The sequence below is a fragment of the Lipophrys pholis genome (assembly GCF_963383615.2).
Source record: "Lipophrys pholis genome assembly, contig: SCAFFOLD_35, whole genome shotgun sequence".
In the NCBI taxonomy this organism is placed as follows: Eukaryota; Metazoa; Chordata; class Actinopteri; order Blenniiformes; family Blenniidae; genus Lipophrys; species Lipophrys pholis.
Genome location: NW_028292325.1, coordinates 166,156 through 188,508, shown reverse-complemented (window position 1 = coordinate 188,508; position 22,353 = coordinate 166,156). Strand labels below are relative to the sequence as shown.

The window sequence follows — 22,353 nt, the reverse complement described above, 5'->3', positions numbered from 1 at the left end:
ATAAATGTATACATCAGATTCCTCATGAGAGCCTGAAATGTAGAAACACCTGCTTGACAGAACATCTCACTTCCTGTTTCGCAGCCAGGTTTTTTTCAGCAGGATCCTCAGAGCATCATTGTAAGCAACCTTGAGCCGTCGTAGGCTTGATTTTCTATATTTAATCCACAAGGGGGCAGTATTCAAGGGAGTACAATAAGCTCTAAAGAGAGTCATTTTCACCTTATCAGAGCACATAGAATCTGGGTGACAGTGCTCAGACTGCCACCCCCGCGACCTGGAAACGGATCAGTGGGAGAAAATGGACGGATGGATGGATGGATGGATGGATGGATGGATGGAGCACATAGAAAATGTCCTTGCTCGTATGTTGGCTTGAACATACAATGTACGGCATTGTCTATCCAGATCATCATCATCACACATTTTATCAGTGATGAGATGTCCCAGATATTTAGTTTTGCTACTTACAGTGACTTCCTGTTCTGACGGGTAAAAATGAGGGAAGTTGAGATCCTTCTTCTCCTTAGTTCTACATATCAGAACTGTGCTCTTTTTGGCATTATATTTAACATTATATTTAACATTATATTTAACATCAGATTTTAACCCACACTCAGAACGGATATTTAAAAGCTGCTGAAACCTGCTGGGAGAGAGAAGGACCAGATCACCAGCATACTTGAGATGATTAATTATCTTGTTACCCAGCACACATCCAGTTTTACAACTATTTAGTTGTTGAGATAACTCATCCATGTACAAGTTAAAGAGAGCAGGTGAAAGCCCCCCCCCCCCCGGTCGTGCACCATTGCTCACCCCAAAAGGTGACGTATGATGGACAGCTTCATGTTTATTCCATCCTGGTTTGATGTTACCTGTATTCTTATAGACAGTGAAGTGTGCTCTGCTGGCCTAATAAATAGATCCTATGATACCATTATAAAAAGAGCAAAGGGATTTAGCATGAGAAACCTCATTACAGTTTACATTAGAGCACACTAGAGCGTCTATAGGTAGAAATAAGCCACCCAAGAGCTCCTCAGTTCTCTTATGGTAAAACAGCAGCTCCTCATTGGTGAGCTTCACCCAGTCCAATGTAGCCCTGCTGTCCACACTGGCCTCATGAAGCAGCTCAGGAAGATGATCAACATTAAGAGTCATAGCAATGGTCCATGATCAGCTAGAGACGTGTCATACAGCAGGCTCATCCACTGTATCCATGATCAGCTAGAGACGTGTCATACAGCAGGCTCATCCACTGTATCCATGATCAGCTAGAGACGTGTCATACAGCAGGCTCATCCACTGTAAGATGCTTCAATACTAGTAGAGATCAAGGTGCAAAGATCTTCTCAGAACTTGGTAGAAAAGGGGCAAGACAATAATAGATGGAATATATTTTCAGGGAGTTCTTTACAGAGAGAGTAATTTATATCTATGTCTTTTATAAAACGTTCTAAGAAAACACATGAAATCTGTGGATTATTTTAAAAGATACTTCTTTTACTTTATTGTTTATTATATATCTAGCTGGCAAATTACCCCCCCAAAAAAATGGAGGGAGGAGGAGGAGGGGAATCCCCAAACCACTACTGGACCCCGGCACAGTGACAGCAGTCACTGCCAGAGGCCTTTGAGCAAGGCAGCAATATCCAGGGAGCAGATTTATAGAAGGAAAGATAGATTTAATCATCTCCAGCATTAGTTCATGTTTTTCTTCTCAGTGTAATTGGTCATTGTCTTCATAGTAGTAATTACAGTAGACTGATTAACTCTAGACTATTCAGAGAGACGTGGAATATATTCAGTCAGTTGAAATAAATCTAAATGAATTATTTTACTGGAACTGAAAGATAAATACCTATATAAAGATATTTACTTATAATATGAAAATGGCTGAATAGAAAAACCCTTTTGTGTTCACTGTCAAAGTCACATTACTCTTCTTATATTTAGGTCCCATGCGTTTTATCGAGTTAATTATTTTGTTAACTCACCTAGATTTGCACTGTTGCCTTTATTTTTCACAAACAACTGTCTAGTGAAAGTACATTTGTTGTTTTAGGTTGATGTTATTCTCTTGTTGATATTGTCTGTGAACAAATCCTTTCTCAGTTCTGCAGTGATACTTTTGTGCAGATTTCATTTACCCTGCATATATTGAGTTAGTTCATAACAACTCATTTCTGTGTACCAATAAACTTTGTCCTGCATTTTATTATGGTCACAATCAACTGATAAAAGAATAAAAAGTCCCCAAATCATTCAAAGATCATGAAAAAACTTTATTTTGATTTTCATTCAGATTTGCATATTGATGATGATTCACTTCATAAGTCATGACACATTGTTCTCCCCCACATTAAAGTAGATGAGCTGCTTTTCTAAGTAAAAAGTATCTGCAATATTGGCCGTGTACTTCAAACACTCCTTTTCCCTCCTCCTGCTCCCCATGTCTCCAAAGCTGCTTCTTCATACTGACACCTACTGGATATAGGGGGAACTGCAGGTCAGTATTTCTATTGCGTCCATCCATCCACCCATAACAAAACCCATTTAATGTCAAAGATGTTGATCATTTTCTTCTCAACTCATAATGATGATCATTCAGTAAGTTGTATTTTTCTATAAAATTATCCAGTCTGTTTACATATAATGTTTTAAAGTTGTTGTTCTTTTCTCCAACTGAGGAAACAAATTCTAGAATTTCAGATGATGTATTTGTCTACAGTTTTATAGCTTGGAACCACCTTGGCTATTTTCATCCTGTCAGGAAAAATACCTGTTAAAAAGGATCTATTGCATATATAAGTAATTGCTTAAGTATACAATCTATTACATCTTTTACACAAGACATATCAATTGTTAGAATCACGAGACTTTTAAACTTTCTGTGCACTTCTGAAACATCACTTTCAAAAACTCCATCTAGAAACATTGAAATACTGTTTTAAAATGTAAAATCAAAGTGACAGTCTCATACATGAGGTTTAATTTCCTTTGTCATCTACTGAAACATGGTGTGACTGTGGTAATTAGTGGTGTAAATGTAATCAATGAGAGATTTGTACAATTCAGAAACTTTTCTACATAGAAATCTTAAAATATGAGTTACTTCCAGATTAAAGTCATTGAAAGAACTTAACGGTTTGATCTCATTTAAAATGGTCTTTTTGCACAACTTGCTGTTTCTTAACAAGCTTAACAGCCTCATCTAACGTCTCAACACTCAACAGTGTGCTTTAAGGAACGTGAAGTTTAAATGTCACTCAAGTCAAAATATTCCACATCACATACATTTTTTTGTTTGTGGTTTTGTTGTTGTTTGAATAAATAGATTGAGACGAGGAAATCATTGCATGTTTCCCCTGAAGAGTTTTACTTTCATGATATGTACTTCAGCACATGTTGCATGTAAACAAACAGTAGTTTTTCCTCCGTAGTGTAAAAAGATGAAAAATGAAATTACGACTCATTAATGTTAAATAAAAACAGTGAAGAACAAAAGCCATTGGATTCACGTCAACATTTTACTTCCATTTCTTCAAAGTTCACATCTGCTCATACAAGATTTTTAACCTCACATTTCTCAAAACACAGAAAGCAGCATTGTTAGAACTAATAATGAAATGTGCTTCTTTAACCTTCATTATCAAGCAGGGACCTTTTGTCAGCCTCTGTGCAGTTCAACACAAATGGAAACTAAACTGATTGAAATCTTCTCATTTTGGTGACGAACCAGAAACTAAATGATTTCCTGAAGCGTCTCCACAGGGTTTAAATCAGCAATGTTGACTTCAAACTGGAGGAGACCTTGTGATTCTGGGCTCAAGCTGGACTTCCTGAACCACATCTGTTGGAGCTCCATTCCCATCTCCACCTGTCCACATGTCCAAGTGTCCTTGAGCAAGACCCTGAACCCCAAACTGCTCCCAGTGGATGGACTGAGTGCCTTGCATGGTCGCCGCCTCCATTGGTGTGTGAATGAATGGGTGAATGTGATGAACAGTGTAAAGCACTTTGGGGACTGCTAAAGGCCTCTGCATCCTCCCATAGGAAGAAGAAGAAAAGTTCAGCGCTGACGTCAGCCAGCTGCTGGAGAAATGCTTGTTCAGCAGGAGAGTTCATACTCTCACCCCCTCACAGCTGACACTTCTGTAAAACCTTTTAACTTTTCAACTGCAGCTTATTTCTCACTTCAAGCGTTTTCAGAAATACATTTCTCTGAAGTGTTTCAGTAAGAAAAGAGAAAGTTTGTGTCCAGGACATGATGTTGGTCTGGTTTTAACTGCAGGAACTGACAGTCCTGACGGTTGGTACTGCTGAACAAAAAGTCTCTGGCCAGAGGGAGCTGGCTGAAGAACGTGACATCATTTAGTACGGCAAGACTCTGGAGTGCCCAACGTTCTTCTTGTTCTTATGGAGGATGAATCGGCTTTTATACGCTGGAAAAACACTATATAAGTGAAATCCATCCACACATCTCACATAGAGTCTTTCATGATTTCATCTCTTTATGGTTTTTCATGTGTCGCCGCAATTTACTACGATCACAGAAACTTCTCCCACGTTTCACAAGAATACGGCTTCTCACCTGTGTGAGTTCTCTTGTGTCTTGACAAACGACTCGATCCACAGAAACTTCTCCCACATGTTTCACTAGAATACGGCTTCTCACCTGTGTGAGTTCTCTTGTGTATCTTCAAATCATTTGATCCTCTGAAACTTTTCCCACATGTTTCACAAGAAAATGTTTTCTCACCTGAGTGAGTTTTTTTGTGTCTCATCAAATTACCCAGTTGATTGAAGCTTTTACCACATGTTTCACAAGAATACGGCTTCTCATCTGTATCAGTGACCTCCACTGGAAAAGGATTTGGAATCTGCAGCTCCATATATGATCAATAATAAAGTAAAAGAAGGATCCTTCAAAATAATCCACAGAATGTATCCATCACCTGCTTTCTTGCAAAGAATCAAAAAAGACATGGATATAAATTGTTCTTTCTGTGAAGAACTCCTTGAAACTACATTTCATGTGTTCTGGTCCTGCCCCCTCTCCACCAAGTTATGGAAGATATCTGCACTCTGACCTCCACCTGCTCTGAACTACACCTCTCCCTTGGCCTTCAAGATGGATTGTTTGGCTTCACTGACTTTCCTCCGGTTAGAAAAAAACTATTCTACATCATTAATCTTATTATACTTCTAGCCAAATGGAATATTAACAAATATGGATATAATAACCCAAAACCGCTGTTCTGTGTTTGTAAATGAGGCCAAGCAACATGTGAAAACTATCAAACAATCAAAACATAAGAAAGCTGTGAAGACCTTTGATCTCTGTACTTTCTTTAATGTTTTACTTTGATACTGAGTTGTTGTCTCTGTACATTTAGTGACCCCTGGCGGTTGTTATACAGTACTGTTTATGATGTACTACCTGTTTTTATTGTCTAATTAAAAAAAAGAAAAGATAAAAAACAAAACAAAGTTACTTTCAGGCTTTCTCTGGGTTTTTGCACAACAACGTTCACAATTCACCAGCCTGTAAATCAGTGTACATGTACTGCGCTAACTTGAATCCTTTAATATAATATATATTATAACAGTAGTTATTCATTTGATGATACAAACCAGCCAAACATTTGAAATTGGCAGCGGTGGGATTTGAACCCACGCCTCCTGTGAGACTGGAGCCTAAATCCAGCGCCTTAGACCACTCGGCCACACTACCTGCTGCTCTGGGATCTCCTTTGGAACTCTGGAGGGATTATATTTGTGAGTACTTTCTGGGAGTACTTTCATTTCTGGTGTTGATCTAAATGTGCATCCCCATCTCATCTGGACAAAGAGAATGTTTTATCTGGAATAGTTCTCGCCGACAGCCTGCAAGACCAACTTTTAATGTTTTACTGATGATGGGGACGTTTTTCATTCACAAAAACAAATATATGAAGTCCAAGACAAATTTAAACTTTCTTCACAAAGAGCTTTGTCTGTACTTTAAATCACTTAAATTTATGAAGAAGAAAAATAGTATAAGATTATATAATTTTGTAAAAGAATGTAAACTCAATGAAAACCCTGAGTTTATGTTTTTTTGTTTTTGTTTGTTTGTTTGTTTTCAGTTTTATGTTATTGTTGTTTAGTTGGTGTGTGTATGTCTTTTATGTTGGAGTGTATTATCAAAGTTATTATCATTGTCTGGAATGTTTGTTAAAGTTTAATTTAAAATTTTTTTTATAAAAAATCCGGAGCGATCACGTGACGTCAGACCGGAAACAGGAAAAGGAGGGGCGGAGCAGCACGAGTGACGTCAGTTCGAGGAGCGTTCAGAGCCACGCAAGTATTGATCAGTACTACTAACCTTTCCTGTGGATATGTGGATATTTCAGATGGCCCCGCCCACCACTACTGTTTGGAGCTTGTTGGACTCTCTCGGCTGTGTTGTCGTGTCTCACAGAGGAAACATTTCATCTCCTGCAGCAACAAGGAGTTCAGTTCAGGCTTTGGGAGAGTTTGAACCAACGATCGTCCAGCACGAGGAGGAGGTTGATCGTCAGCGCAGACTGCTGGAAACCATCTGGAACCCTCAAATCCAGCTCCACAGAACAGGGATGGAAAAGTGGGAATGAACACATGAATGTGACTGGAGCAGGATCTCCATTGTTCTGACTGGGTTTGGTTTATCCACCGCACACAGAAGCAGGGTTTGTGTCTCTGGAGGGAAACTTGGATTGAGCTCAGACTTTTTTATACATTTCCTGGTTTGAATCAAAACACAGAATCTAGAGAAGAAGATCTAGAACCACCTGGAACTCCCTGACAAGACATTGAAACAAGGTTAAAATAAAGATATGAGCAACCATTGACAAAACATGGAGGGTATTTTGTTTCTGGACTGTTTTCAACCTGTTCTGTGGAGTATTTTTTAGGTTGTCTACGTTGTGACAATATCACACACAGCAGCAGCTTAGTGAGGAATATTAGTGGTTTGATCTCAGTTTTTAATTTCTACACTAGATATTTGAAAGGAAATGATCAATGTTTGATCATATTTATTTAGATTTTCAGTAGATTTTTCCCTTTTCATAATATTAGCTCATGAGTCATGTCATCTTGCTTGAGGTCCTTAATGATCATAAATGATCGATCTATCTAGTCATCGGTGGATAAACAATTAATGGAACTATTACTACTATTGTCCCACATGAACTGCTCAATCAAGTTGTGGACATTGATGTTTTTTGAAGATTCAATTCCTGAGAATATTTAAAATCAGGACGTCTCCTTATCACTCCATCTCAGGTAGCATGGTAAACTGCTGACACGGTGTTATGAGAAGATGAGAGAAGATGAGAGAATATATCATCTAGAAATAGTTCATCCTAAACAGTCCTTGTTAATCCAGCAGCTAAAGATTCACATCAAGCAGTAAGAGAACGACTGGAGGAGGTTTAGACTTTAGACTTTAGACTTTAGACTCAGCTTTATTAATCCCTTGAGACGACTCCGTCAGGGAAATGTAAGTTCCAGCAGCTTAATAGAAGAAGAGCAGCACACAGAGGAGAGTGACATCATGGAGGTCAGAGGAGAGTGACATCATGGAGGCCAGAGGAGAGTGACATCATGGAGGTCAGAGGAGAGTGACATCATGGAGGTCAGAGGAGAGTGACATCATGGAGGCCAGAGGAGAGTGACATCATGGAGGCCAGAGGAGAGCTGCAGACGGACGTCAGAAAGGCTTGGTGTGGACAGGCACCACCGTCTCAGGGACACTAGATGGCGCTGGTGAGTCCCTCCAAACGACCTCCAGGAGGCCGGCTGAAGGAGAAGTGAGGGTGGAGCAGCCGGTTACTGCTAAAACTAACTAACTAACTAACTAACATGTAGGTGAAAATAGAATAAATGTTTTTTTCAAATTAAAGTGAACATGAAAGTGGAAATGGGAGGTTTTTTTTAATTAAAGTGAAAATCAAGGTGAAAATCAGATTTTCTATCAAAGTAAAGTGACTATTAAGCTGAGGTGGTGGAGCCTGGGCCTCCAGTCCAGCCCCCCCCTCAGTGTCCTGACTGCTCAGGAGGATTCCAGGCTGGACATCATGGCTGCTGGTCTCATCCAGTGATGCTGGAGTGGCTCCTCCTCCTCCTCCTCCTCCTCTTCCTCCTCCTCCTCCTCCTCCTCCTCCTCCTCCTCCTCCTCCTCCTCTCCTGGATGTGGACACTGACTGCTGCACAGCACAAGGAGGACAAAGCAAAGTGAAAGACAGGTTTGGCGGGCGGCCAGATGTGCTGGTCAAACTGGACATTGACCACTTCATGCGGCGGCTGGCATCTGGGTGTAGAAATGAGGCCCACCCCCTTTACCCCACCTTCATGTCCAAACTGTCCTGGGACAGCAGTGATGTCTCCTTGCTGCAGAGCCAAGAGGGAGCAGCTGAGGAGAGAAGAGCTCCCTGGTGGAGCAGCACATCTTCAAAGAGGACCTGGCTCTGCTCTGCAGGAGGACAGACAAGAGGGGTGTCCCACTCTGTCCTCATGATGGAGGGAGGGGCTGCTTCATCAGCTGATGGAGGGGCTGCTCCATCAGCTGATGGGCGTGAAGGGCAGAGAGCTTCTTGGTGTGCCTCTCTTGGACCAGGAGAGGATGCAGAACATCTGGAGAGTCCAGAAGAGGCACGTCAAATGCATTGAGGACCAAGCGGGTGTGCTGCTCTACACAGAGGGAGGCTGGACCTCCACCAAGGAGGGACTCATTCTCCCTAAATCCCGCTGTGCCAGGGGGTCCACATCACTGGAATCTTTCCTCCTCCACCTCCAGAGCTTCATTCCAGGTTAGTATTAATCACTATTCACCAGCAAGAGAAGTGACCTTTGACCTCCTGTGTGAGTTTAGAGCCCTCCAATGGCCAGACAGGGTCAGGATGGCAAGGTGCCAAAATGAAGCGCTCCCAGTGTTTCTTTGTTTGAATCTATTTGAAGGAAGGAGCTCCAACAGTGGGGATGGTGCTGACTTTAGACATGACAGCTCCATCATCTCAGCCATCAGCAGCCTCCATCACCTCCTCAGCCTGTGTTGTTGGAACTCCCACCTCTCAACAAGCTCCTGCATCTGATCCCACCTCCTCCGCCCCATACCTCCCTGCTCCACCCACCTTCCAGCTCCTCTGCTGGCCACTCCACTTTCTCTAAGTAGAATGTTCTGGTGTGAAAAACCTTTGTAAGATTCTAAACTTCATTTTAGGAAGGATTCTTTTGAAGTGGGAACTTTATTTGTCTTGGAATATTTTTCAGACTGTGGATTGGAGCAGCCCAGCCTCTGCTCCACCTCTCCCTCCCACTGCCACCACTGCTGTCGCCACTGCTACAGTGCCACCTTCTACTCCATCTGCTGCTCCATCTGCTGCTCCATCTGCTGCTCCCACTGCTACTTTTGCTACTTCCACTGCTCCACCCACTGCTCCATCCACTGCTCCTTCTGCTGCTCCCACTACTCCACCCACTGCTTCACCTGCTGCTCCCACTGCTCCACCCACTGCTCCTTCTGCTGCTCCCACTGCCCCACTTGCTGCTCCCTCTGCTCCACCCACTGCTCCCACTGCTCCACCCACTGCTCCCACTGCTCCTTCTGCTGCTCCCACTGCCCCACTTGCTGCTCCCACTGCTCCACCCACTGCTCCTTCTGCTGCTCCCACTGCTCCACCCACTACTCCCTCTGCTTCACCTGCTGCTCTCACTGCTCCACCCATTACTCCCACTGCCCCACTTGCTGCTCCCACTGCTCCACCCACTACTCCCTCTCCTTCACCTGCTGCTTCCACTGCTCCACCCACTACTCCCTCTGCTTCACCTGCTGCCCCCACTTCTCCACCCACTGCTCCTTCTGCTGCTCCCACTGCCCCACTTGCTGCTCCAACTTCTGCTCCACCTGCCAGGAGCCAGACACAATATGACAGACAGGCGGAGGCACTCTTGTTAATCCATGAGTAACATAGAGTGACATTGTTATTATTTCATTCCAGTGGTAGATTTCTAATGCTCATCTTGTCTTGTGTAACAGCACTGTGGTGGATCACATTCCACCTCCAGCACCACCTCTGCTGCTCCTCTCCCCGCCACCATCACAACCTCTGTCTCCACTGCTTCAGCTGATCCTCCTCCTGGGCCACCAGCTATGTGTCCAGCAGCACCTGAGCAAGAGGTCGGTCTCACTAACATCTTCTATTCTACTTAAATCTTATGTTTTTGCTTGTGCTAATGTTGTTTTTCTTTCATTCTTTCTTTTTTTTACTGTTCTATTACCAGGCTGTGGACGAGCATAATAATAAGTTTAGCTCCTCCCAGGTTCAACACACCTGATTTCAATGAAAGGCTCGTTATTGTTCTTTTTCACAACCTTGGTGATGACATCATCATTAGATTCAGGTATGCTGAAGCAGGGAGGAACTAGAACATGCAGGACAGGGGTCCTCAGGACCAGGATTGGAGACCTCTGCTCTATGAGTTTGAGAAATAAGAGCTACGGAATTTAAAAGCAGACTCAAGACTAATATGAAGTATTTAAATGACGTTAACATGGTCTGTATGAATGAGTGCCAAAAGTAGACCAAGACAAAATATCAAGAGTAGGAAAAAGAGAGTCCGTCCAAGACCAGCAACTTGTCCACCAGAGACATTTGGACCACCAGAGGTAGAATGATGTCACTCAGTAAAACTGCTCAGCTCGTAACTCTGTGTCATGCTACATGCTACATGCTACATGCTACATGCTACATGCTACATGCTACATGCAACATGTGAAAGAGTTTTGGGGCTCACACACCAGTAATGCTACTGGATGTACCAGAGAAGGTTTCAGGTTCAACTCCTGGCTACCTTGATAACCCTTTAGCTAACTTCACAGACAACATTTCCCTTGTTGTTGTTGGAACCTTCACATTATTCTACAATAATACATGCAAAAGGTTCCAGGTCTCTGTAAAGGACAGTAGACACATCCGAGATGGCTCCTGTGTTCCATCCTGTTCTGGATGTGATTCCCTCAAACCCAAGTGAGGTGTAACATGTCTAAAAGCTGGATTTGTATATTTGTATATGTGAAATGTTGTTACTGAGAGAGAGAGAGTGGAGATAAATTGAAGAAAGAAATGTTGTGACTTTGAGCTTTTCCATTCTTTTATGACATCACTATGACATCACCAAACAGAGTTAGCAGATAGAACCATCAGGGTATAACACTTCACAGCCTCCCTGGGAAAGTTCTGGAAGACATAGTAGAGAAAGTGTCAGTAGCAGAGGAAGGTTTGGATCCATGGAGCTCTGGGTTCTGGGCCCAGCAGGCCCCCACTGCTCCACTCTGCTCAGAGTTCTTTATTCAGTCATCTGTGTGGCATTCGCAATGTCCCTGATAATGTCTTTTGTCAACGATTTCTTAACAAAATGTCCACATGTCCAATATTATAAAAAACAAATTTGAGTAGCTGGAAAAGTGATTTATTTTCTGACTCGTCCAGGAATACTTTGCTACACGAGACTTTGTACTGCAGACCAACCTGGGCCTGTTCCTGCTTCCTCATGTCCATTACTGAAGGGCCTGTTCCTGCTCCATGTCCAGTACTGAAGGGCCTGTTCCTGCTCCCCCATGTCCAGTACTGAAGGGCCTGTTCCTGCTCCCTGTCCAGTACTGAAGGGTCTGTTCCTGCTCCCTCACGTCCATTACTGAAGGGCCTGTTCCTGCTCCATGTCCAGTACTGAAGGGCCTGTTCCTGCTCCCCCATGTCCAGTACTGAAGGGCCTGTTCCTGCTCCCTGTCCAGTACTGAAGGGTCTGTTCCTGCTCCCTCACGTCCATTACTGAAGGGCCTGTTCCTGCTCCATGTCCAGTACTAAAGGGCCTGATCCTGCTCTCTCATGTCCAGTACTGAAGGGCCTGTTCCTGCTCCATGTCCAGTGCTGAAGGGCCTGTTCCTGCTCCATGTCCAGTACTGATGGGCCTGTTCCTTCTCCATGTCCAGTGCTGAAGGGCCTGTTCCTTCTCCATGTCCAGTGCTGAAGGGCCTGTTCCTGCTCCATGTCCAGTGCTGAAGGGCCTGTTCCTGCTCCATGTCCAGTACTGAAGGGTCTGTTCCTGCTCCCTCATGTCCAGTACTGAAGGGCCTATTCCTGCTCCATGTCCAGTGCTGAAGGGCCTGTTCCTGCTCCATGTCCAGTACTAAAGGGCCTGATCCTGCTCTCTCATGTCCAGTACTGAAGGGCCTGTTCCTGCTCCATGTCCAGTGCTGAAGGGCCTGTTCCTGCTCCATGTCCAGTACTGAATGGTCTGTTCCTGCTCCCTCATGTCCAGTACTGAAGGGCCTATTCCTGCTCCATGTCCAGTGCTGAAGGTCCTGTTCCTGCTCCATGTCCAGTACTGAAGGGCCTGTTCCTGCTCCCTCATGTCCAGTACTGAAGGGCCTGTTCCTGCTCCATGATCTCCTGAACCCACTTTGCTGCACGTCTGCAGTCACCAACAACTGATTCACACGCGTCCTCTGGAAAAGACAGACAGAAAAATGATCTTTCCAATGCTACATTAATAGTATTTGACAGACAGAGACTGTAAGACAAGAGTCCTCTTCCACTGTTGTCTCCCCACCTGGTGGACTGACGGTCCAATCTGAAAGAAACATTAGTGCACTGCTCTTCTTAAAACAAACGTACACACATAAAGACGTTTCAATACTCAAACACAAGCAAGACACTACTAGAGTTTTGAAGTAATACACACTGACATTATATTAGTCATTTCAGGAAAGATTCATTGTTGCTTCAAAACCTTCCAGACATTAGAACTCAACATGTTGTGAAAGAACAAGACAACAAAACAAAACAGCACAAAACAGAACCACTTGTATAAAACAATTTTTTATGAACATTTGATACTTATCAATAAAAGTGACATGTCACAGTGAGCATCCATACTTACAGAGAGCAGGGAGTGAGCAGGTAGAGAGAATAACATCGAACAGAGCAACAGGTAGAGAAAATAACATAGAACATAGTACAGAACAACAGGTAGAGAGAATAACATAGAACATAGTACAGAACAACAGGTAGAGAGAATAACATAGAACAGAGTAACAGGTAGAGAGAATAACATAGAACAGAGTAACAGGTAGAGAGAATAACGTAGAACATAGAACAGAGCAACAGGTAGAGAGAATAATATAGAACAGGAGAGGTTTTATTAAAAGTTCATTTCAAAGTAAAGAATTTGAGTTTCTTGCTCGTAGTAAGTTCAGACTTATTGTATTTCTTTGTACAGGAAGTGAAGATGTGAGTAACGGATGTGTGCAGGAGGAAGAACCATTCAGAGCTTTCAGAGCACTACTACCCTCTAGTGAGTGGGTTCCAGTGTGAAGTGAAGACACCCTCTGGTCACTGAGAGCTTTCAGAGCACTACTGCCCTAGTGAGTGGGTTCATGTGTGAAGTGAAGGCACCCTCTGGTCACTGAGAGCTTTCAGAGCACTACTGCCCTAGTGAGTGGGTTCATGTGTGAAGTGAAGACACCCTCTGGTCACTGAGAGCTTTCAGAGCACTACTACCCTCTAGTGCACATGTGTGAAACTCAAGGCCCGCGGGCTAAATGTGGCCCGCCACGTTATTTTATGTGGCCCGCGAGGGCTTCAAGGTCTGATTGTCTTTAAAAATATACCGTATTGTTTTCAATAGACGTGCAGAGGATGCCTTGGGGTGCGCATCTATTGGCAACATTACGGTAATTAAATGTGCCTTTGTTGAGGCGGAAATAATTGCGAATTTGTGCATATCCAGGTTAACATATTCCACTCACCGACCCGTGTTCCACCCGACGAAAGACAACCCCCGTGAGAACCACACGCAGCGGCGAGCGGCGAAATCCCCCCCTCCCACCCGTCGCGCGTCCACTGCGTTGAGGCATTGACACAGGGGAACGAGGGCCGAACGATGTGCGCGGTGCGGCATGTTGGAAGAGGGACGGGGCGACTGCTCCCCCCAGACGCAGTTCAAGCCCCGGGCGGAGCGGTGTTAAGAATAAAAAAAAAAATGCCTACAAAAATTGGATTTACTGTTGTTTATGCGCTTTTGCACCCCTGGTGTTATTGCTGAGTTGGGCCTCATGCTGCCTGAGGTCGTATTAAAGCCACAATCCCCACATGAGGCCGTTGCACCATCGCACTGCACAGTATTTCCAAAAGCAGTGATGACATCAGAGAAAATCAGCTTTGTTGAAGTAAACAAGCACGATGTGTACATGGCACCACATATTCCTGGTAACAGAGGGGCACATCTGGAAAAGAAGGTATAAACCTGAGCAACGCAAAGCCTGCAAGCAAGTGTCTGTTGTAATACTGCATTGTAATGTAATACTGCTATACTGCATTGTAATGCATTACTGCATTGTAATGTTATACTGCATTGTAATGCAATACTGCATTGTAATGTTATACTGCATTGTAATGCAATACTGCATTGTAATGCAATACTGCATTGTAATGCTATACTGCATTGTAATGCAATACTGCATTGTAATGCTATGCTGCATTGTAATGCAATACTGCATTGTAATGCTATACTATACTGCATTGTAACGCAGTACTGTGTCCATGAGCAGTGGTTTGTGTGGAGTGATGAGTCTTCTGTTTGCAGAGAGGCTACATCTCAAAGATGAAGTACTGCTTAACGGTGCAGATCAAGTCGTTCCACTCACCGGTCCCGCTGGTCTGGTGCCAGATCTCCACGCAGTCCTGGTTCCTGCCATTGTAGCTGTTGGGTTGGTCTTTACCCCAGAACCTGAGGACAGGAACACCTGTTAGGAGTCTGCAGAACTTCAGAGGATGGTATATGTATCACAGTGAGTACACAATATCTATACGTGGTATATGTATCACAATGAGTACACAATATCTATACGTGGTATATGTATCACAATGAGTACACAATATCTATACGTGGTATATGTACTGCATCCTCATCAGTGCCTCCTCATCAGATCAAATCACTGCATCCTCATCACTGCCTCCTCATCACTGCTTCCTCATCACTGCCTCCTCATCACTGCTTGCTCATCGGGTCAAATCACTGCATCATCCTCATCAGATCAAATCACTGCATCCTCATCACTGCCTCCTCATCACTGCCTCCTCATCACTGCATCCTCATCACTGCTTGCTCATCGGGTCAAATCACTGCATCAACCTCATCAGATCAAATCACTACGTCCTCCTCATCAGGTCAAATCACTTCCTCCTCATCAGATCAAATCACTGCCTCCTCATCACTGCCTCCTCATCACTGCCTCCTCTTCAGATCAAATCACTACGTCCTCATCAGATCAAATCACTGCTTCCTCATCAGATCAAATCACTACGTCCTCCTCACCAGGCCAAATCACTGCCTCCTCATCACTGCCTCCTCATCACAGCCTCCTCATCACTGCCTCCTCATCACATCAAATAACTACGTCCTCCTCATCAGGTGAAATCACTGCCTCCTCATCAGATCGAATCACTACGTCGTCCTCATCAGATCAAATCACTACGTCCTCCTCATCAGATCAAATCACTACGTCCTCCTCATCAGGTCAAATCACTTCCTCCTCATCAGATGAAATCACTGCCTCCTCATCACGGCCTCCTCATCACTGCCTCATCATCAGATCAAATCACTTCCTCCTCATCAGATCAAATCACTGCCTCCTCATCACTGCCTCCTCATCACTGCCTCATCATCAGATCAAATCACTTCCTCCTCATCAGGTCAAATCACTGCCTCCTCATGACGGCCTCCTCATCACTGCCTCCTCATCAGATCAAATCACTGCCTCCTCATCACTTCCTCCTCATCAGATCAAATCACTGCCTCCTCATCACTTCCTCATCATCAGGACAAATCACTGCCTCCTCATCACTTCCTCCTCATCAGATCAAATCACTGCCTCCTCATCACTTCCTCATCATCAGGACAAATCACTGCCTCCTCATCATGGCCTCCTCATCATTGCCTCCTCATATCTTCCTCATCATCAGGTCAAATCAGTGCCTCCTCATCATGGCCTCCTCATCATTGCCTCCTCATATCTTCCTCATCATCAGGTCAAATCAGTGCCTCCTCATCACGGCCTCCTCATCACTGCCTCCTCATATCTTTCCTCATCAGGTAAAATCAAATCAAATCACTACCTTCTCATGAGATCAGGTAAACTCACTACTTCCTCAACTCGTCAAATCAAATGACTGCCTCCTCATCAGGTCAAATCATTCAAGAAGATGAAGGAGGAGGAGGAGGAGGAGGAGGAGAAGGAGGAGTAGAACTAGAAATAGAAGTAGAACTCGAAGGAGAAATAGAAGTAGAACTCGAAGTAGAAGTGGAACTAGAACTAGAACTAGAAGTAGAACTAGGAGTAGAACTAGGAGTAGAAGTACAAGTAAAAGTAAAAGTAGAAGTAGGAGTAGAAGTAGAGGTAGAAGTAGAAGTCTTGATAGAATCATGAGGGATTCCCTACGTTAACTCCAGGTCGGATCCATCCACCCATTTCCACTCTCCCTCCACTCCACTGTCACTCAGTCCGATCCAGACCTCAGAACTTCCGCTGAACAGTTTACTGATGAATTCCTGCCACAGAAGAGACACAACAGTTCCTGTTCAGGTCTGGACAACACAAAGTACACACACACACTCATGGTGACCAATGGACACATTCAGTTTCCTGCAGACAGAGCAGTCCACGTGGAGAACCCTACCATTTCCTCTCGGCTCTTGATGGTCACCAGGTCGGCCTGTTTGCCCTGGCAGAACTGCCGCCCGCTCTCCCAGGTCGTGTTAATTGAAGACTTGTAGTAGCAGCTGTTCTGAAACTTCTGCCAGCCTGACGGGCATTGCTTCTGTGTGGCTGTAAAGCAGGAGTGGATCAATAACCAATCACTGGTACTGTAACAAGCAACTGGTTTTCAACCCGTACCACCCGAGACTATCTCAGCACATAAAGCATATTGATCCCTAAACCTTCCAGATTATAAGCTGAAGATGAAAGGTACATATGTAGTCTGGGACATACACTAGATTTCCTGGTTTCAGTGGTTTTTGTCTTTGATGTGCAGCATCATGATCCCTGTTCTGCTTTTCCTGCGCCTGCCCCGAGGTCAGGGAACCACCGCCAGAGGTACAGGCTGGAGGTGGTTCCCTGCCCCGAGGTCAGGGAACCACCGCCAGAGGTACAGGCTGGAGGTGGACCCGTACAGAGCCCTGGGACGGTGCCTGTCTTTTCCCATCCTACCTTGAATGCTTGCGTTGAGTTTGTAGAGCTGGTTCTGCAGCTGGTTGATCTGGACCATCAGGTTGTCTCCTTTCCCCCTCAGCTGGTCCCTCTATGCCGTGATGCCACTGAGCCTGCTTTCCACTTCCTGTTTGTCCTTCAGCAGCGCTTGATAGGACGCCCGCAGCTCGTCTTCGGCTCTCTTCAGCAGGGCGCAGCTGGCCTCCAGCAGGTCCTTGTGGAGGGTGAGGTTCTGGTGGCTGCTCTCCAGCCGCTCTTTCTTGCTGCTGGTCACGTTGTAGCTGTCCTGGAGTTGCTCCACCCTCCCTATAAAGTCATTGTACTTCAGCTGCAGCTGCTCCCTGGACCTGCTCACGTTGTTGAATTTGTTCTGCAGGTTGTCCCTGTCTTTGACCACGGAGTTGTAGCTTTGCTGCAGGTCGTCCCTGTTCTTGACGGCGGCGTCGTACCGGTTCTGCAGCAGCTGCTTGGCTGCGTTCAGGGCGTTGCTGTTGGACTCCACCTCCTCTTTCAGCGTCTTGGTCTCCGTCAGCTCTTTGGTGAGGGCTGCGTTGCTGCTCTCTAACTGGCCCTTAGCAGCTTTCAGGGTTGCCGTCTCCTCACTGAGTACCACGTTGTTGGTCTGCAATTGCTTCTGGAACGTCACTGTGAAATCGTAGAGTCGTTGGAAGTCGTCGCGTTGCACCTCCATCGCCTTTTTGGCCACGAGAGCCATTCTCAGGCTCTGCTGCAGGGTCTCTTTGTCATCAGCCATGGCCTTCACTGTCTCCTCATGCCCTCGGTTCTTGTTCTGATCTGTCAAGGAGAGGGAACCATGTTAGGGACTCTGGGACAACCGTCTGAGGGTGAATCCAGGAAGACGGACTCACAGAGGAGGCTTTGCCCGATGATGGCGGCCAGCAGGAGAAGGCAGAGCAGCCCCAGGCAAACCGTGGTGACCCTCAGCGGGTTGTTCCTCAATCTCTTCACTGAATGGAGAAGCAGAAACACAAGTCATGGGAGGAAGTTGTGGTTTTGGAGGGTGGTGTTGCAGCGCGGAGCAAAGTGCACACGTCAGTGTGAATGTGCACGTGGACTTCCTGAGGAATCCAGAGGCTCTGTTGTGTTAAAGTTATGTGGCCCCACTGAAATGTTTAGGAGTGAGTTCTTCACCATGAGCAGGTTTAACTGACGTCCCGCCTCAAACTGGGAAAATACTTCATCTGGATATGATGGATTTAGATCCTGATTTAGTCACATGACAGCAGATTGAACCCTTTTGACTTCGATTGATTTTACGACTTAAAGCTTTTTAACTTTAACAATGTTTGCTGTCCCTTTTTCTCGGCACAACCTCTCCTACGTGATTTTACAACTATTTATTCATCTAGACGTCCTGCAGGCACACGCTGGAGGAAACATCAGGAAAATAAAACCAAATCAGAAGAAGTTTGATTTTATATTTAGAAAGGAGAGCGGTTCAGTGTTTGTTCCCATTGTGGTTCCTGTGCAGATGTTTACTCTCACAGACCAAAAAATGTGTTTGAAATCAGTTTCTGATTTTAAATGACACCTCCAGAGGTCTGTACAGAGGCCTGGCATACCACAGGAACCTTCCAACAGGATAGAACACACGGTACGTCACATGACCGCAGGAACCTTCCAACAGGTTAGAACACAGGCAACGTCACATGACCACAGGAACCTTCCAACAGGATAGAACACACGGTACGTCACATGACCACAGGAACCTTCCAACAGGATAGAAAACACGATACGTCACATGAACACAGGAACCTTCCAACAGGATAGAACACACGATACGTCACATGACCGCAGGAACCTCCCAACAGGATAGAACACACGGTACGTCACATGACCAGAGGAATGTTCCAACAGGATAGAACACACGGTACGTCACATGACCGCAGGAACCTCCCAACAGGATAGAACACACGATATGTCACATGACCAGAGGAACGTTCCAAAAGGATAGAACACACGATACGTCACATGACCACAGGAACCTTCCAACAGAATAGAACACACGGTACATGACATGACCAGAGGAACCTTCCAAAAGGATAGAACATACGGTTCGTCACATGACCAGAGGAACCTTCCAACAGGATAGAACACACAGTACGTCACATGACCAGAGGAACCTTCCAACAGGATAGAACACACAGTACGTCACATGACCAGAGGAACCTTCCAAAAGGATAGAACATACGGTACATGACATGACCACAGGAACCTTCCAACAGGATGGAACACAGGCTACGTCACATGACCAGAGGAACCTTCCAACAGGATAGAACACACAGTACGTCACATGACCAGAGGAACCTTCCAACAGGATAGAACACACGGTACGTCACATGACCAGAGGCTTGTACTATGAACTGAGATAAACATAACCAGGATCTCTCTTTGTTACCTAGATTAACTAACCCAGACATTCTGGATCCTGATCAGCATTACCATGAAGCAGGTTATCAACTCACTAGTTCAACCAGAGTTTTCCCTTCAGGATCAGAGCGTTCACATGAAAGGGGCGGAGCTTGCAGCGTGTGACCAATCACAGAGGGAGAAACCCTGCAGAGCAGCTGACTTTACCATAGAGGAGCAGTTAATCTCTGAGATTATGAAGAATTCAAACACCTCCAGCAGCTCAAAGCAACACTGCTGCTGCAGCCAAAGCCAGAACATTCCTGACTTCTTAATGCTGATTTGGTGAGATTAGAGATTAGAGCAGATTAATTCATGGGACAATAGAAACGGACTCGGTTTCACCAAAACCAGAGTTAATCCTGAAGTTACCTTCAGAAGAGAAAACCAGAGTTAATCCTGAAGTTACCTCCATAAGAGAAAACCTGAGTTAATCCTGAAGTTACCTAGATAAGAGAAAACCAGAGTTAATCCTGAAGTTACCTAGATAAGAGAAAACCAGAGTTAATCCTAAAGTTTACTTGATAAGAGTAAATCCAGAGTTAATCATGCAGTTTCCTTGATAAGAGTTAATCCTGAAGTTTACTTGATAAGAGTAAATCCAAAGTTATTCATGAAATTACCTCCATAAGTGAAAACCAGAGTTAATCCTGACGTTTACTTGATTAGAGTAAATCTTGAGTTAATCATGAAGTTTACTTGATAAGAGTAAATCCTGAGATAATCTTGAAGTTACCTTGATAAGAGTTAATCCTGAAGTTTACTTGATAAGAGTAAATCCAGAGTTAATCATGAAGTTACCTCCATAAGTGAAAACCTGCGTTAATGCTGAAGTTTACTTGACGATAGTTAATCTTGAGTTAATCATGAAGTTACCTCCATAAGTGAAAACCAGAGTTTATCATGAAGTTACCTTGATAATAAATAATCCTGAGTTAATCCTGAGGTTTACTTGATAAGAGAAAACCTGAGTTAATCCTGAAGTTACCTCCATAAGTGAAAACCTGTGTTAATCATGAAGTTCACTTGATGATAGTTAATCCTTAGTTAATCCTGAAGTTACCCTGAAGTTACCCTGAAGTTACCTCCATAAGAGGATCTTTTTGTACTTGCTTGACTGTGAGAATGTCCAATGCAAAATGAAAAATAAACTCAAATAGTACTCTATTTTACTGTTCAGTTCAGTACAGTTCAGTACTATGAAACTGCTGCATGTGTACATTTCCAATTAAACCCATAGTTTTAACATAAAGGAGGAAGTGAAAAATACTTCAGTTCCTCCTTGAGGATTCAACAGACACAATCAGCAATATTTTGCATTTCAAGTTTATTTATACTCTTACCTGCAAAGTTGAGGTGTTGGCCGTCCCCGAAAAACTGCTTGTCGGCGATTTTACTGTCGTCACCAGCCATGGTACTATCAGTGGAGGCCCGGTACACCACGGCCATCTTCTGTCTGGAGAGCACCGTCAGGTACAACAGATTAGTAAAAATAGAACAGGTGAGATCATCACATAGATTTCTTAGGTTCTAGTGATATCAGATATATTGATGAGTGAAAGAAAGCAGACCTCTTGTTGAAGAGCCGATCCCAGAGAGAAGAAATGACCGACGAGGCGTCTGAAGAGTAGAAAACCTCTCCCCCCTTCACCAGAGGACGTCTGGGGCAGGATGTGAGGGCTGGTCAGTGGGAGGAGCAAGAGCTGGGCGGCCGCCGTGGAACCAGGTGAAGGGCAGGACTCTGTGGAACCAAGTCCAAGTATAAGTGTCTCTCTGTCTCCGTCTCCGTCTCCGTCTCTCTCTCTCTCTCTCTCTCTCTCTCTCGCTCTCTCTGCAACCTCAGCTCTAGGGGCATGGTGTTCCAGCGGAGTGGGCTGGAAGTGTTTAGTCCGAGGGGGGGGGGGGGGGGGGGGGGTGCTTAAGTGTGGACCGGCTGGAGAGCCTGGTTAAGCTCCGGAGGAGATGAGCTCCATACCGGCCGGGTCTTTTCCTCAGTGATGTATCCGAGTATGACGCACTATTTTCGGAGAGTTTCTTCATTTATTGGATTCTCTATGTCATGTATTCTTCTTAGATGCATTTTTTTAAGACCTTTGTCATCCATTAAACATCTTTATATTTCACTTTCTTATTGTACACTCATAGTGACAGGACGTCTTTTCCTTTATAAATGAGTTCCCAGTCATCTGATTGTAACTCAACAACTAGTTTTTCCAGGGATTCCTCTGTTCTGTAATTTATTTACACAGATTGTGACATTTATGTACAATGAACATGTACATTAGGGCACAAGTTATAAGTTTTTTGTGTAACACATTTAGATTTTTTTTTACATATTTACACACAATAACATATTTACACACAATAACATATTTACCTATTATACTTCATTTATTTTTACATCGTTACCTTTAATATTACATAGAAGATAATTGTTAGATATTTACCGATTACATATTTATTTATTGTGACACATTTATCTATTATTCCATATTATATGACATATTCTCTTTCAGCTATGTTCTCTTTCAACGGAGACCAAAGCCGGAGGAAATCTTGGATCTGAGCATCTCCATGGCAAAAGGCACTGATCTCCTTTGATCTGACAGGAGATCAGCACTGGA

General features: G+C 44.2%; 2 protein-coding genes across 2 annotated transcripts in view; one reads left to right on the top strand and one right to left on the bottom strand.

Moving 5' to 3' along the window:
- The window catches only part of LOC308127967 (NACHT, LRR and PYD domains-containing protein 3-like), a 150,702-nt gene that overhangs the window by 27,800 nt on the left and 100,549 nt on the right, over positions 1–22,353 (top strand). The gene's annotated exons all lie outside the window — the stretch shown is intronic.
- On the bottom strand, positions 11,169–21,318 carry LOC308127971 (uncharacterized protein). The gene is given in 9 exon segments (XM_080493634.1): positions 11,169–12,535; positions 14,735–14,817; positions 16,529–16,638; positions 16,767–16,915; positions 17,300–17,390; positions 17,394–18,094; positions 18,169–18,267; positions 21,073–21,185; positions 21,301–21,318. Coding segments are annotated over 8 exon segments (1,437 nt in total). The 5' UTR covers positions 21,179–21,185; positions 21,301–21,318; the 3' UTR covers positions 11,169–12,437.